The sequence below is a fragment of the Cotesia typhae genome, unplaced genomic scaffold (assembly GCF_013202065.1).
Source record: "Cotesia typhae breed Kobodo isofemale line unplaced genomic scaffold, CoteBio_Ctyphae scaffold_45, whole genome shotgun sequence".
NCBI classification, from domain to species: Eukaryota; Metazoa; Arthropoda; class Insecta; order Hymenoptera; family Braconidae; genus Cotesia; species Cotesia typhae.
Genome location: NW_027423777.1, coordinates 1,750,319 through 1,764,874, shown reverse-complemented (window position 1 = coordinate 1,764,874; position 14,556 = coordinate 1,750,319). Strand labels below are relative to the sequence as shown.

The following is a 14,556-nucleotide window of genomic DNA, read 5'->3' as shown; positions in this document are numbered from 1 at the left end:
TTTTGCTAAACTTGTTATAATGATCTGTTTAGACTAGTATAATTAGATACATAATTATAATTAGTTAATACTGTAAATAAATTAAAAATAGTTAGTTAAAATGAGCTTAGTTAAAATGACAGAATAATATTATTTAATTATATCATAACAAAAAAAAATTGTTTTATATAAATATTTTTCATCATCTTCTTAAACTTATTATTTATGTAAATATTATTTTATGGTTTATCTACAAAGCTGTAATAAGTAAATTATTAATGACAATTTTTTTCGATGTTTTTTTGTTACCTAACCTCATTTCTTCCCGATAAAAATTTTTCTGATAAATTTAAAGTGCTATGGAGTTTAAAATTTTAGAAGAAAAACAAAATTTCAAAAAGAAGAAATATCCGCATAAGTGGAATAATTTCCAGGTTATTTCTTCAAAAATGGCAATATTGCGAGGTAATTATTCAATTTTTGACAAGCGATTTAAATTTGCAAGCCGTGGACAGCAAGGAACCACGTGTTGTGTTGTCGCCATTGTTTTTAGCCGCCTAGTTAACCCCAAAAACTGGACGGTGGATCATGTGAACAAAGTGCTGGAAAATGGCGACAGACTGTTCCGCCTGAGCCAATGGCGTAACAAGGTAAAAGATACCTTGATGACGACACAGATGGTGTACCCGGAGTTTTTTATTGACGACTACAAGTGCAATATTCTTTGCGAGCCAAACAAAGTGTGCGGCAATTTCTTCACCGAGTCTGCCGGGTGTCCTTTGATTGGTGACGGGATAAAAAAGTTCTTCCAAGATCACGAAGCGGGAGTTCTGACGAGTTTTGGCGCAGCGGTCGCAATATGGCGGCACACTGTGGAGGGGAAGTTCTGGTACTTTAGTCCGACATCTTGTGACGAAAATGGCCGGCAAAAAGAAGCGTGCTTAATCATTTCAAAGGACATTAATGACCTCGTTGAATTGTTTTTAACGAATCTAAATCACAACTACTCACGTTACTCTGTGGATAAAATAACTGTAGTTAAGATTAATCTGATAAATCGTTCATTGCCTGAAGATAGAGGTCTATTAACGGTTAATAAAAATGTCCGCTTGAGTAATACGAAAGGGGAGAAGAAATTGATGGATAGGTTTAAGGTAAAAAAGAAAGATGTCGTTAATAAAGAGCCGTTGGCAATAACGATATCGAATTACAATATCGAGACGACTTTTGCCCAAGATCCGTTGATTGATCAGAATAACTTTGATACGGGCTATGATTACTATGACATTGAGGTTAATGTTCCGTCTACATTTCGCGAGTTATCGCAAGATCGAGCCATTCTGGACGGCTGGACGCATGAATCTGCGGAAGTATACAAAGGAAAAGGTGCGCAAAATGTCGCCAATTGTATTTCTGCTTTAGCGATCAAGAAAATAACTCCCGTGAGAACATGGCTACGTCCTAAACTGGACGAAATTCTATCGCTAGGTGACGCCTTGTACTTGGAGGTTAAGATTCTTAACTCTGCGAGGCGTACGATCGATTTCAACGATCGGAAGATACAAATCGAAGGAAGAAGCCATTTTGTCGACGTAGATTTGATGACTGTCACCGGTACTCTGGCGTCCAAGGTTCCTGATGTCCTAAATTTGAAGCAAGCGTTGCTGGAGTTCTTCCTGGTGAACACAGATGGCGTTGTACAATGTTCCTCAATGGCCATGGCGGTTTGGACGCAAAATGGCTGCTATTATTCCTTCGATCCTCGGCAGTGTGATGCAAATGGCGATCGGGTCAGAGAAGAGCCTAAGCGTAAGCAGAAGAAAGATACGGAGGTTAAAAAAAGTGGAAAATGCTGTGCTATAAGATTCCCTACAGTTGATTTGTTAGCTGATAATTTTATCGACAAAGTAGAGAATAAAAACGACCGGTTTATCATAAACAGCGTAAGTGTCGTTGATGATGTTCCTGGGACGAGAAAATGGAGGGAGTTTGAGCCTGGGGAAGCGGGAAAGACTTGGGTTCTTCAGGGAACTATTTCTAATGAAGACGAGGATTTTGAAAGCGCTGGTATGCAAGGAATCGCGATCCCTGTCGTTGCTTTGGTTACTGCTCAAGAGATGGCGCCTCAGGACTGGACTAAGATTGTTGTTGATCAGGTGGTGAGAGATGGTGACGCTTTTTTCAAGTGGTGTGTACCTGAAGAAGAAGAAGAGGAAGAACAGGAAATTTCTTTAAGAAACTTGAAACGCAAAGTCTATGTCAACCAGAGGAGAGTCAAGTTTGATATTGGTGAAGCAGTCGTAGTTGGTAATTCTGAATTTTCTGCCTTGGCAGAAGGAATCACCAAGTTCTTCACTGAGCACCAGTACGGTATTGTAGAATTCGGGGATCTAGTGGTCGCAATATGGAAGCACGATCAAGTTCTTCCGAAGACAAAGGGCAAGGAAGCTGGAACGGAAACTACTTACTATTGTTTCGATGCAAATCCTCGTGGACCACTTGGAGAAAAAAATTCTGAGGAAGAAGAAGCTGCTTGTGTTGTTCGTGCAGTTGATCCTGAAGAAATAGCTCGGAGAATTCATGCAAATGCAGAAGGCTCTGGAGAGTTTTTCATTCATTCATTCCAAGTTGGGGAGATAAGTGAGACTATGACTCCCGAAGAAATAGAAGCAGACAAGCAGAAGCCTACGAAGCCTTCTTTGGGTGATTTCGTGGAACTTGATGAAGACAGTGCTTGTTTGTACGGATCTGTTGATCTGGATGACAAATCCCAAGCTGCTGTTGCTTTGGTGACACTAGGAATGACCAAGCTGTACAGTCCTTTCTTATGGACCAGAGAAGTCGTTGATGATATTGTCAAGTTAGGAGTCAAGGTTGCAGAAAACAACGTTGAAAACTTGCCAGAGGAGGATAGAGTTTACCTCCTGCCTAGTGAAATTGAAGAGTTTGATATTGGTGTCAATAGAATTAGTGTCGAAGCGGAAGAAAACGTTACTGGGACCTTGGAGAACTTGGTTACCATGCTCCAGGGGTTCTTAGCCAAGAACTCTGCGGGGATTCTTCGGCAAGATGGGGTTATGGTGCCGATTTGGAAAGAGGGTGACGTTTTCTTCACGTTCAACCCACGTTTGGATCAAGAAACTAAGGAAAATCCCACGGTCTTCTGGTTCATGAACATCGCAGCCCTGGTGGCAAACATTCAGCCGATATTTGACCAAGCTGGGAATGTTGTTCTGGATTCTGTGAACCTAGAAAGCGAGTATGAAACACGGGTCGCCGAAAATGAACGTCCTAAGCCGACCACGTCTGATGAGGAGCTTTGGTACAACTTCCCCAAGGTCTCTCAAGGTGTTTGGCAGCTTCTAGGGAGTGTGTCGCTTAACGACGAAAAGTTTCTTCAAGAAAACCGCGGAAACCAAACGGCAGCTCTGGCTGCGATGGCAGTGATATTTTCGAAAGTCTACGAGCCAAAGCAATGGAACAAGGAAATCATCGACGAAGTGGTAGTGACTGCTGATAAACTTCACACCAAAACAGTAGAGTGTCTTGGTACTGTTGTCAACCCTAGAGTAAATCAAGTGATTCCTGAATTCTTCTTGTCCAACCGACGACTAGATTTGACGATACGCGACTGCGTTGAGTCTGGAAAAGTTTCTTCCACCTTGTTGACTTTGAAGGAAGGCTTGGAAAGCTTCTTCCAAAACTTCAGTTCCGGAGCTTTGACACTCGGAGACGTCAACATCGGAATCTGGAAGTCTAAAGATTTCTTCGCTGTTCTACCGAGTTCAAAGTTCCCAGCTGATTCTGGCGATCAAGTGAAGGTCTTAAGATTCAAGACAACCGAACAGTTGGCTGTTTACTTCTCTGGACTTGTTGACGCAGAGGAAGACTACGAAATCCACGCGATAGATGTGGTTGATTGGAACAAGTTTCCGCCTTGGAAACATGACCCTAGTTCAGTGGTACGTCCTTCCAATCTTCCAGCTCTGAATGCGTACCGGGAACTCCCTCCAGCGAGAGCTATTCTTCAAGCAGGAATCAACCAATCTTCCGATATCTTTCCTCCGTCGCTCCGGAACCGCCAAACCGCTTCCAATTGCGTGGTAGCGCTTGCAATGGCCGTTGTAAAGAACTCGCTGACCTGGACCAAGAAGACTCTTGATGAAATCTTGGTGATTGGGAACAAGCTCTATCGAGAATCACTGAAGATCACCAAGGACAAAGTGAAGCCTGGAGACGTTGTCAGAGTGTTTCACATTGGTGTCAACGCTTTGACGGCTGATGTAGATGTTGCAGTTACAGGATTGGTGGCGGTCAAGCCTCCTGAGCCTGAAGTTAAAGGGAAGAAGACCAAGAAGCCAAAGTCTGCTAGAGGAAAGAAGAAAACCCGAGAGTTGCCTCCTCAAGCAGCGCCTCCGTTGCTTCAAGAAGGGGTCCAACAGTTTTGGGAAGACAACAGTGCAGGAATCCTCGTTGTAGGCAGCTACATGGTTTCCATCTGGATGGAACATGGCGTCTACTTTCTCTGGGACCCTAGAGCCAGAAACAACCAAGGCTTGAAGACTTTTGGGCTTTCCGAAGAAGGATTTGCTTGCGTGATGTGGTTTGCGTGCTTAGAACCTCTCTACGATGTTATTCTGGAGAATATTGATGAAGAAGACAAGTTTAGAAGCTTTGAAATCTTTCGAGTGATTGTCAATACATTGATTGTTGAAACTCTTCCCGGTCCGGTGGGATTTCAAGCGTTTGTAGACGAAGGGACAAAGCAGACTGTTGATGTCAAAGTTGCCAGTGAATTTTTCTTTGTAGACAAAGACCTCAGTGTCTTGAAAGGAAGCATTCACATGAACAGTTATAAGTTTGATTTAAAGTACAGAGGGCGCCAGAGTACTGCGATTGCTGCAGTTGCAAACGCAGTGGCAGTTCTTCATGTTCCAAGCACTTGGACGCCAGAACTTGTCGACGCGATTGTCAAGTATGGTGATGTTCTGCACCGAGATTCTGCGAGGATCAGAAATGCCGAATCTGAGAAGAGAAATCTTTTGGCTAAAGAATTGTTAGATAGCTTCGTTATAGGAGATTTTAGAGTGAGCATCAGTGTTAGCAGCAACGAGACGGCGGGAATTCTAGTGGTGCATGACTTGGCTCAAGCACTTGGAGTTTTCTTCAGAAACCACTGCGCGGGTATTCTTCACACCAGCAATTTAGCAGTTGCGGTTATGCAGCACTATGGTAAATTCTACATGTTCGATCCAAGTGAGTGTGACAAATTCGGCAGGTCTTATTATCTTGATGACGTAGATGATAATGATAATGGCGGGAGGAAGGACCAAGCCGGGGGAGGTGGCGCTTGTGTAGCCAAGTGTGAGAGTATAATGAGGTTGGCGAGCATTTTTGTTGGTAATTGTAATTATAGAGTTCCTTGTGTCTATACCATTAATGCTGTGAATATAAAGAGCATTTCATTCTTTTCGAAGTAATTGGAACAATAATTTTAATTGTTGGGCGGCAAGTCATTATTGTAATTATCTCTTGTACTGGATTTTTTTTTTTTTTTTTGGATAATAAAAAAATATTTTAATAAAATTATGGTATTTTTTATTAGTTTTAATCCAAATAAATTTTTTAACAGCAGAAAAAATATTTTTGGCTTGTAGAATTATAACAAAATTCTATTCTATGGATTTTTTGAATGAAGAAATAAATGAATGAATAAAAATAATAAAGTAATCGTTTTAAAAATGTACAATAATCTGAAATTTCTAATTTTATTAATAGATTTATGACACAAATCACTTTTTTAGCATCTACATAAGTAGGATTACAGGCTATATGAGAATGAATTTATCTTCATTTAGTGTTTTTGATACAGATCACTTATTTAATTGTAAATACAATGTGTGTTTTTAATAGTTTTATTTTTATTATTTTATTTATTATTTTTTTAGCAGTTGTCTTCTTAATTTCTCAATTACACACTATAAACTAGATACTTAAAAAACACTGTACAACGCAGTATAACTGTCTCATTACATCATATACTTTACAATATAATACAAAGCGCTCTCTAAACACCAGAGCCAGACACTATCATCATTCATGTCCGTCTCGGGTTTCGAGGCACTAAATTATAACACGGCTCGTGTTTTACAATATATCATTTTTTATTTTACTTTTAGTTTCATTTTCCTCCGCTTGAAACTACACTAGGCCATTTTATTCGGGATAAAAACGCAACCAATAGATTACGTTCTAACCTCACTTATTATATTGTTTACATTGTTAAAGTGACGGCCGCGGTTAATTATCGTCTCAGTACTCATATTAATTATTATTATTGTTATTAATTAGTATTATATTAATTAAAGTTTTATTATTTATGAGGAATTTAATTCCGGCCTAATGTCACTGGCATCACAGAGTTTTAGCGGGCATCCATACACACATCAGTACATTTAGTTTGTTTCATAATAGTCTTCTTTGTTATTATTTATCATTATTTCTTCCCGTCTGTCAGTACTTTGAATAATTATTTTATTTTATATAAAAAAATTTATACGGATGCTCACCGGAGTGTGCATTAATATCTTTATCAATAAATTTATTTTAAGGTTTTAGAAGAAATAAATTTAAAACAATTTATTATCTAGTATTTTGGCCTCTATTACATCAATTGTCAAGTATAAACATTTAAAAATATTGGCGTTACAATTAATGATTATAATTATAATTATAAAAAAATAAAATACACACCTCGGGGTTTTTTTTTTTTTTTTTTTTTTTTTGATAAATGCTAAGTCTGACAGACAAAGATATTTGTATTTTAAAAAACAAATTTAATTGTTTAGTTTAATTATTATCAGTAATATTGGCATGATGTTATGGCACGTTTATATTATTAGATTTTCGGTTTATTGTGACACATTTTTAGGTTATCAGTCATCTGATTATTTTTTGTATTTTACCGTATACAATTGTTTTAATAAAATTCCCCATTGCACTTTCCCCATCATCAATAAATGCATCTTAAACGTATTTTTATTTACATTGCCTGTTTTATATTCTTCTTTTTATGTAATCGGTTTTATTCTATTGCCTTTTTGGTTGTTTGGTTAATTGCGCTTTAATGCAATTTTTTTTTTGTTTGTTTTTAGGTTATTTAGCTGGGAAAAATTGATTGTTTTTTTCAAGTATTATTACAAAAAAACTTTATGAGGAAATGGAGGGAATATTTTAAATTATTTCCACTCAAGTCAAAATAACCGAAATTTTTCTCATTAATTTTGAGGTTAATTCGATTGTTTAGACATTTACTTCAGATAAAAAGGTTATGACGGAACAAAAATACAAAATATAAATTTTTTATGATTTAAAATCACAGGCTAAATTAAAATTTTTAGGGTTAAAATATACTACTGTAGTAAAAATTTGACAGATAACCAGACAATTAGGTTATTTTGACACAAGTTAATCAATAAAAGTCTAAAAAATTCATAAAAAATTAATTAATAATAATTGCACGAAGCAAATCGCGAAAACCAGTCGCCAATATTCAACAAATGAAACCATTTACATTTTAATATCCAATTCTTTTTTTTTTTTTATTACCATAATTTTCATGAACTAAAATTAAAAAAAATAACAATTAGCAAATCTATTACACAAAATCATAATTTTTTTGCAAACATAATTCAGCAACGGTTAAAAACTATAATAGAAATTTCTTCCGATTACAATGAACAAATAAAATTTATAAATTTAATTCAAATATCCAAACAAAATGCACTTAGAATTTATAATTTAAAATTATTTAAAACTGGAGATCAAATAGTCAGTATAAAAAGCCTTATTACAATTGTTTTCTTCTTTACGCAATATCATCATCATTTTCTTTTGTAGGCAAAGGACTCGGTACTTAAAAAAAAATAAACGACGTGATAAAATAAAAAATTAATAATTGTCTTACGAGCTAATTAAAAATCGCTGTATAGACTTTTAAAAAAATAACAAATTACATACAGAAAAAGGTATTTTGACACGTGTATTCCTTAACCTTACTTAACTTAAAATAATTCTTAACTTATGTTATATTAAATAAAAATTATTATTATTAATTACAATATTAATAATAATATTATTATTATTATTAATAATAATTATCTCTAATAATTATAATTTTAAATTCAATTTATAAATTCAATAGAATATAGTACCTGGCACAGGAACATGACCTCAATCAGTCATTGGCATCACAACATAACAAGGACTACAAGCTGTAAAAATCAACCTCAAGTTGTCTTTAATAAAATCAGTCACTGTCATTTTTTAAATATTAATTGCACGAGGCGTCGAGAGGTGGATTATACAGCTAGACACTTGGTCCTGAGTATTTTTTTTTACAGTTTTTATTATCTAACTTAACCTGTATTATTTTACTTATTAATTATATATCTATATTTATATAATTAACTGGTACGTTCATTTTTCTTTCCGGACTTTTTAAAAATTCCGGATAGTAAAATTATTTATAATTTTTTTTTATAATAATTATTTTGTGATCTACTTGTTTCACTATCAAGCTGTGCACTTAAAAAAATTTTAAAACGTAAAAAAAAAATTTTTTTTTAATTAGAATTTAATTGTTTTTAAATAAACAAAAAAAAAATTTAAGATTAAAAATTAATCTTTAGAAAACAATAAAATTTCAATTCGAAGAAATCGAATAAAGAAGATTGTTTTAAACATAGCTTCAGGAGAGAAATTAAAAGAAGAAAAGCTCAGTACTGAGACAAGTAGAGAACAATATTAATCTTTATCATTACATTTCGAGTAAATTTAAAAATATAAACCCCGATGACACCGAATCGTAGAAGAGTCTTGTCACATGGGGCCATCCAGGGCTACGTAACACTGATCGCCGGATTAGAAGGACCCGAGGGCGCCTGATTAACTTCACTCTTTATACACTGACCAGTTAATTGATTAACGCTGAGTGGATTGTTTATATCATGTGGGTTAGTTCCCACTGGATTGCGGTGCGGGACCGGCACTGGGTTTTGATTCATCGAAATCGACGACTGGGGCGCCACTGGAGGCGTCAGCGGACACGGACACGGACTTGCCAAGCTCGCCGGTGATGGCAGCACCAACGAAGGACTCGCCAAACTGGATAACGCGGACAATCCACCAGGACTACTCAGCGATTCGTCATCTTCAGGAGTCCCCGCTTCTCCGACGCTCCCTAAGTTGTCTTCCGAGTGATCATCTTCACCGTCGCCGTCACCTTCAACGTCACCATCTCCTCCCTCACCCATGTATCTGATACATTTCTTCTTACGCCTGGAAGCAAATAAAATTTTTAGAATCTTAAAGTGATTTGTTTTTGTTAACATTAAAATTAAATTAAAAAACAAATTTATTTTAATTTTTTACCACCTCACAACTATCTAAAAATAATATCATGCGTTGATATACGATAAGATAATTAAAAATATTATTGTGTCCACTCGCTGCGCAATGCCATGCTCAATAAAATCAATTAAATTAAATTATAAATTAATTATTGAAAAATATTTTGCAAGCATGTAACATTTAAATAAAATAAAATAAACACCAAAAATCCATTTCAAAAATTAATAAACTTATTTTGTTGCTAAGGAATGGACTGGACTGGATTTATGTTGAGGTTATGAACCCACAAATTTTATTCAGTTCTACAGTCGAGACATTACCGCTCTGCCATTGGCTCTCATTATTCATCTCTTAGTTTTTATTTACAGAGCATTTAATTTTACTATTTTATATTTTAGTAAATATTTTAAAAATTTTTTCAAGTCAACGCGCTCGAAAAACAATGGCATTAACAATAGCCACTAAATACCCGGCTAGTTTTACAAAAGTTCCAAAAAATAGTTACAGGACTCGATAGACGGCGCTGAATTCAATTTTTTTTTGCCGCCATCTATCGAATCATTGTTTAACCTAAAAAAATTATTTGGAACTTTTGCGTATTTTATGCAACACGTGATTTGAAAGTTCAATTTTTTCGCGGGAAAAACTACAAATTTCAAATTATTAATTGAGTAAATTTTAAAGGTGAACTTTCAAAGCACAAATTCAAAATATTTAAGTAGGTTTTTTAGTTTTTAAATTTGAAAACAATATTTAACGCAATACACGATTTGAAAGTTCAGCTTTTAAAAATTGTGAGTAAAGTAAAAGTGTAAAGTTCGACGAATAGCTGGATTGGAAATTAGCTGCATCAGCATCTAGCGATTTAAAAGTGAACTTCCAAAGCACAGATCGAATAAATATTGATACACATAAATTGTATATATTATATAGTAATAATAATTGCCATGCGAAAATTAAATAATAATAAATATAAAATCTATCAAACTGTTTGATTAAACCGATAAAATCTGTCATACATATAAATATAATATTTTAAAAAATGTGATACATATATAACAGATTAGCCATGCTGAGGGCGACACTGAGTGAAAAAATAAAATCTTCAACTAAACGAGGACAAATAAAGATAACAATAATAATAATCATAATAATAAAAATAGTAATAATAATAATAATAATAATAATGACAATAATAATAATAATAATAATAATAAATAACAACAATAAGCTGTAAAGAGCCACAACAATGAGAAACAATGCGAGCATCGGAACTTGGATCGTCACTTAATGCCAGTTTAAACAAAATGGCCGAATTTGGTAATTATTTTAGCGAATTATTAATTAAAATTTGTTAATTATAAAAACGGCATTAAGAGAAAACAAGTCCGTTGGTTTAAGTCGGGACTGACCACTGTTTAAGAAGAAGTGTTGCAGTAGTAGGGAGGCGATAGGCTTGACTAGAGATTAACATAAGTGGGTTCTTGCTGAGGCGAGGAGGCATTGGAGGCAGTGTTTGTGTTTGTTGGGGCACTTGCTGACCCAACATTACCACCACCTCCAGCCCCGACCCCTGTCCCCGCGCTATTTCCCACACCGTGATGGATTATGCTCGCGTGGATGCCCATCCCCGCTCCATGCTCCACTGGGCTGCCAAAACCAACCACCAGCCATTAAAGGGGCGCTCGCAAAATATTATTTATTTATTGTTCCCACCTTAAGTCCCGCAAAGTCACCCACAATTCCAAAAAAATTCATAATAACATCTATTATCTCTAATTTATTCATCATTTGTTTTAATTATCAGAAAATATGTCTCCCAGAAGAAAGTTTTTTTTTAATTTTGGCTACTCATTTCTTCACCCCTTTAATGAGCTTAATGACGTCGTTAAAACCCAGTTGGGAGATGCGGAGTTTTTAGGGCACTAATTTTAATAAACAATACAATTACCGTTGCTGGTTCTAATAATTTTTCCGTGTGAAAATCGATTGGAATAGTGCAAATCGCGTTATTAAAACCATAAGGGCGTATAAAAAAATTTTTTTTTGCTCCAATCGATGTAAAAATAGTAAAAAAATTAAAATTTATGGAAAAAACGAAAAAAAAAATTTTTTAATATACGCCCTTATGGTTTTAAGAAAAAAATTTTTTTAAGTCATAAGGGCGTATCCTATTTTTTCGGTTTATTATAAATTATATGTCAGAGTAAGAAAAAAATCGTATTTTTTTCATTTTTGAATTATTTATATTTTTAATGATAAATTTTAGAGTTATTAAAATTATAAGAAACTTGAGAGTAGATCAAAAATAAATTCAAAATTTTTCTTTTTTACTTAAATAAATATTTTTTCAAATTAAGTTGTAGTGTGATATTTTTTATCTTCCGTAACATTTATTATTTACTCTGATCTATAATTAATTATAAATTGAAAAAATAGGTAGCAGACAGATAATTTGAGAATTTTTAGATTAATTTTAACTTAATGGTTGTAAAAAAAATTTTTTAAATTGCATAGAAAAACATTGTAAAAATTTCCATACGCATTTTTTATACTATTTCTTCTGTAACGAATAAATTGTTTGTAAATTATTAAAAAATTATCAGATATCTGCTAAATTCACTCATAAAAAATTTCGTTTTTGTTTTCTTCATAGATTTTCATGTTTTTACTATTTTTATATTGATTGGAGGAAAAAAAAATTTTTTTAAACGCCTTTTTGGTTCTGCAATGCCATTTTGAGATACACCCTTATGGTTTTAGTAACGCGAAATATTTAAGCGTGAGAGGTATCGGATTTTTTTTTTTTTTTTTTATTATCCAACCCCTCGCGTTTAATATTTACTACACAGAAAAAAAAATGTTCTTGAATCAAGTATATATTTTTGAAGAGCTCAATATTCTTGATTTGAGTATAAAAATTCTTGATTTAAAAAAATTTTTCTTGATTTGAAATTTTACTTAATTCAAGACAATTACCCTCTTCAAAATTATATTGTTGGTTCAAGAATTTTGAATCAAGTTAATTTTTTTTTTGTGTATATTTTTCACACGAAAATTAAACTACAAACTATGTATAATAGGTATTTACAAGCAATTATTAAAGTTATTTCTTCTTGGAAGACACATTTTCTGACGGTTATATTATACTAAAATAAATAATATTTTTATAAAGCAAAACGTTTAAATGTGACAATAAGAATCATTAGAATTATTTTATCATGGATGACGTCGGATTTAAGATGGAATAACCGACAAAACTGTATTACCCTAAATGTAATTAACTGCAATAAACTTAGATTAAACATATATTATAATAACTAACGATTAATGAAATAAAAAATGGTCAAAAACATACCTGCAAGGTTTGCACCATTGACTTTGTTGATCTAATCCATACCTCGCGCGACATTTTTTCATATTATTACCTACAAATCAAAGATATATTAGTACAAAGTAGTCACAATAGTGCCTGATAAGTAATCGGTAAGAAGCAACATAAATTTTCGTTCGCTGTAGGTGTAAATTCGTCGAACAAAGCAGAGCTTTTAAGTTCAGACGTTATTTCAAATAATTATTATTTATAATAAGAAATGACATGCACTACCAAGACCCTACGGAAATATCGATAACTATTTGTAAAGCTCTTGTTGAGGCTGCTTTCTTAACTACTGATAAAATTGAGGCCAATTTGGCGCCCAATCAGTTGGTCAGTAGCTACAGAAAGCATTCCCAAAAAAGTAAATAAAGCGCATGCAATGTATTTTATACTTAATGAATAAATAATAAATTTGAATTTTATAACTACTCTGTTCGCGATAGTAAGCGTGGATATAATAATTGGATAAAAGCGTCGTAGGTAAACAGTGAACGAAAATTTAGCTGGGATATATTTAACGGGTGTAAATAATAATTGAAGGTAAATGTAAATAATAATTTTGTTAAAATAATAAATAAAAAGGACGTAAAAAAAGGGTATAAACATTGAAACGATCAAAGGATATATAAAAAATTCAACAGGATTATAAAAAAGACGTGAAAAATAGATAAATAAAAAACGCTTTAGGATTGTCTGATTGCGGATAAATTAGGTCCCTGTAAATGCAAGATGGCCAGCGTCCCCAAAGTTTGTTGTCGTGGTTGTTCGTTATTAATATATGTATGTTCTCGTTGACAAACAACAGACGAATCTGAAGAATCTTAAAAGCGTTTTCTGTTGTTTCTCAACGTATGTTTGTTGTGATATTAATAATATTAATATTAATAATAATTAATAATGTTAATGTTCGCTAAGATTGTTCCTCAGATAATTCGTTTTTTTTTTTTTTTTTTTTTTTTTTTCCCACAATCTAGCTCAGTTTTTTCGTTTTTATCATGGTCCTATTTGTTGAATTAGGTTTCAGTGATTCAAAAAAAATTAGCTTCACATGTTGGGTCAGATTGATGTTTGGGCGTCATCACGTCTCTCTCTCTCTCTCTCTCTCTCTCTCTCTCTCTCTCTCTCTCTCTCTCTCTGTGGCCCGGAATTGGCGCCCATTTTCATTTTAAATTTTTGCTATCGAATTCTAACAAAACAAACAGGATTTTTGATGATAAAAATGAAAAGTATTAAGCTAGGTTGAAGTAATAACAATATAATAACAATAAGAGTATCTATGATAATAAAAATACATATATGTATGTACGTATGTGTGATACAATTGACCTTTAGCCCCGAAATGGGGAAAACATGCAACATTATGTAGTGTAGCAATAGTATATTTATATATAATATAATAATTTAAATAAAATATTATAATAATATGATAATATAGATAAGATATGATATATGATATATGGTATATGTATTAATAATAATAATAATAATAATAAATTAAGGGGTGGGTGGTGGGTGTGGTGGGTTATTTTGTAAGAATGTGTGGAGTGAGGTATGTGGGTACCTCCAGGATCACTGTTTGTGTCTTGTTTGCGCTTCCTCTTCTTAGTTCGGTTGGTATTTGCGCGGGAAGACCAGTCAGGGTACAGCTGCATGTGCAACTGTCTCTCACGTCGCGCCAATTCGTAATACTTGGCCTGTTCCTCTCGCCCTAGCGCGTGCCACTACCGAGAGAACCAATTGGAATCAATTACACTTATTGTTTATGCGGCTAACGATTTTCAAATTAA

The 14,556-nt window shown here is 33.8% G+C and overlaps 2 protein-coding genes across 2 annotated transcripts in view; one reads left to right on the top strand and one right to left on the bottom strand.

The window, feature by feature from the left end:
- The first annotated feature begins 123 nt into the window (after positions 1–123).
- LOC141536895 (uncharacterized) lies at positions 124–6,764 on the top strand. Its single transcript, XM_074257679.1, has one exon. The coding sequence runs from the start codon at positions 339–341 to the stop codon at positions 5,457–5,459; it is 5,121 nt and encodes a 1,706-aa protein (XP_074113780.1). The 5' UTR covers positions 124–338; the 3' UTR covers positions 5,460–6,764.
- The window catches only part of LOC141536901 (uncharacterized), a 22,404-nt gene continuing 13,573 nt past the window's right edge, over positions 5,726–14,556 (bottom strand). Inside the window, exons 9-10 of the mRNA XM_074257691.1 lie at positions 12,749–12,818; positions 5,726–9,318 (exon numbers count right to left, since the gene is read on the bottom strand). Of these exons, the coding sequence (XP_074113792.1) occupies positions 8,880–9,318; positions 12,749–12,818 (509 nt within the window). The 3' untranslated portion in view covers positions 5,726–8,879. The remainder of the gene's footprint in view (positions 9,319–12,748; positions 12,819–14,556) is intronic.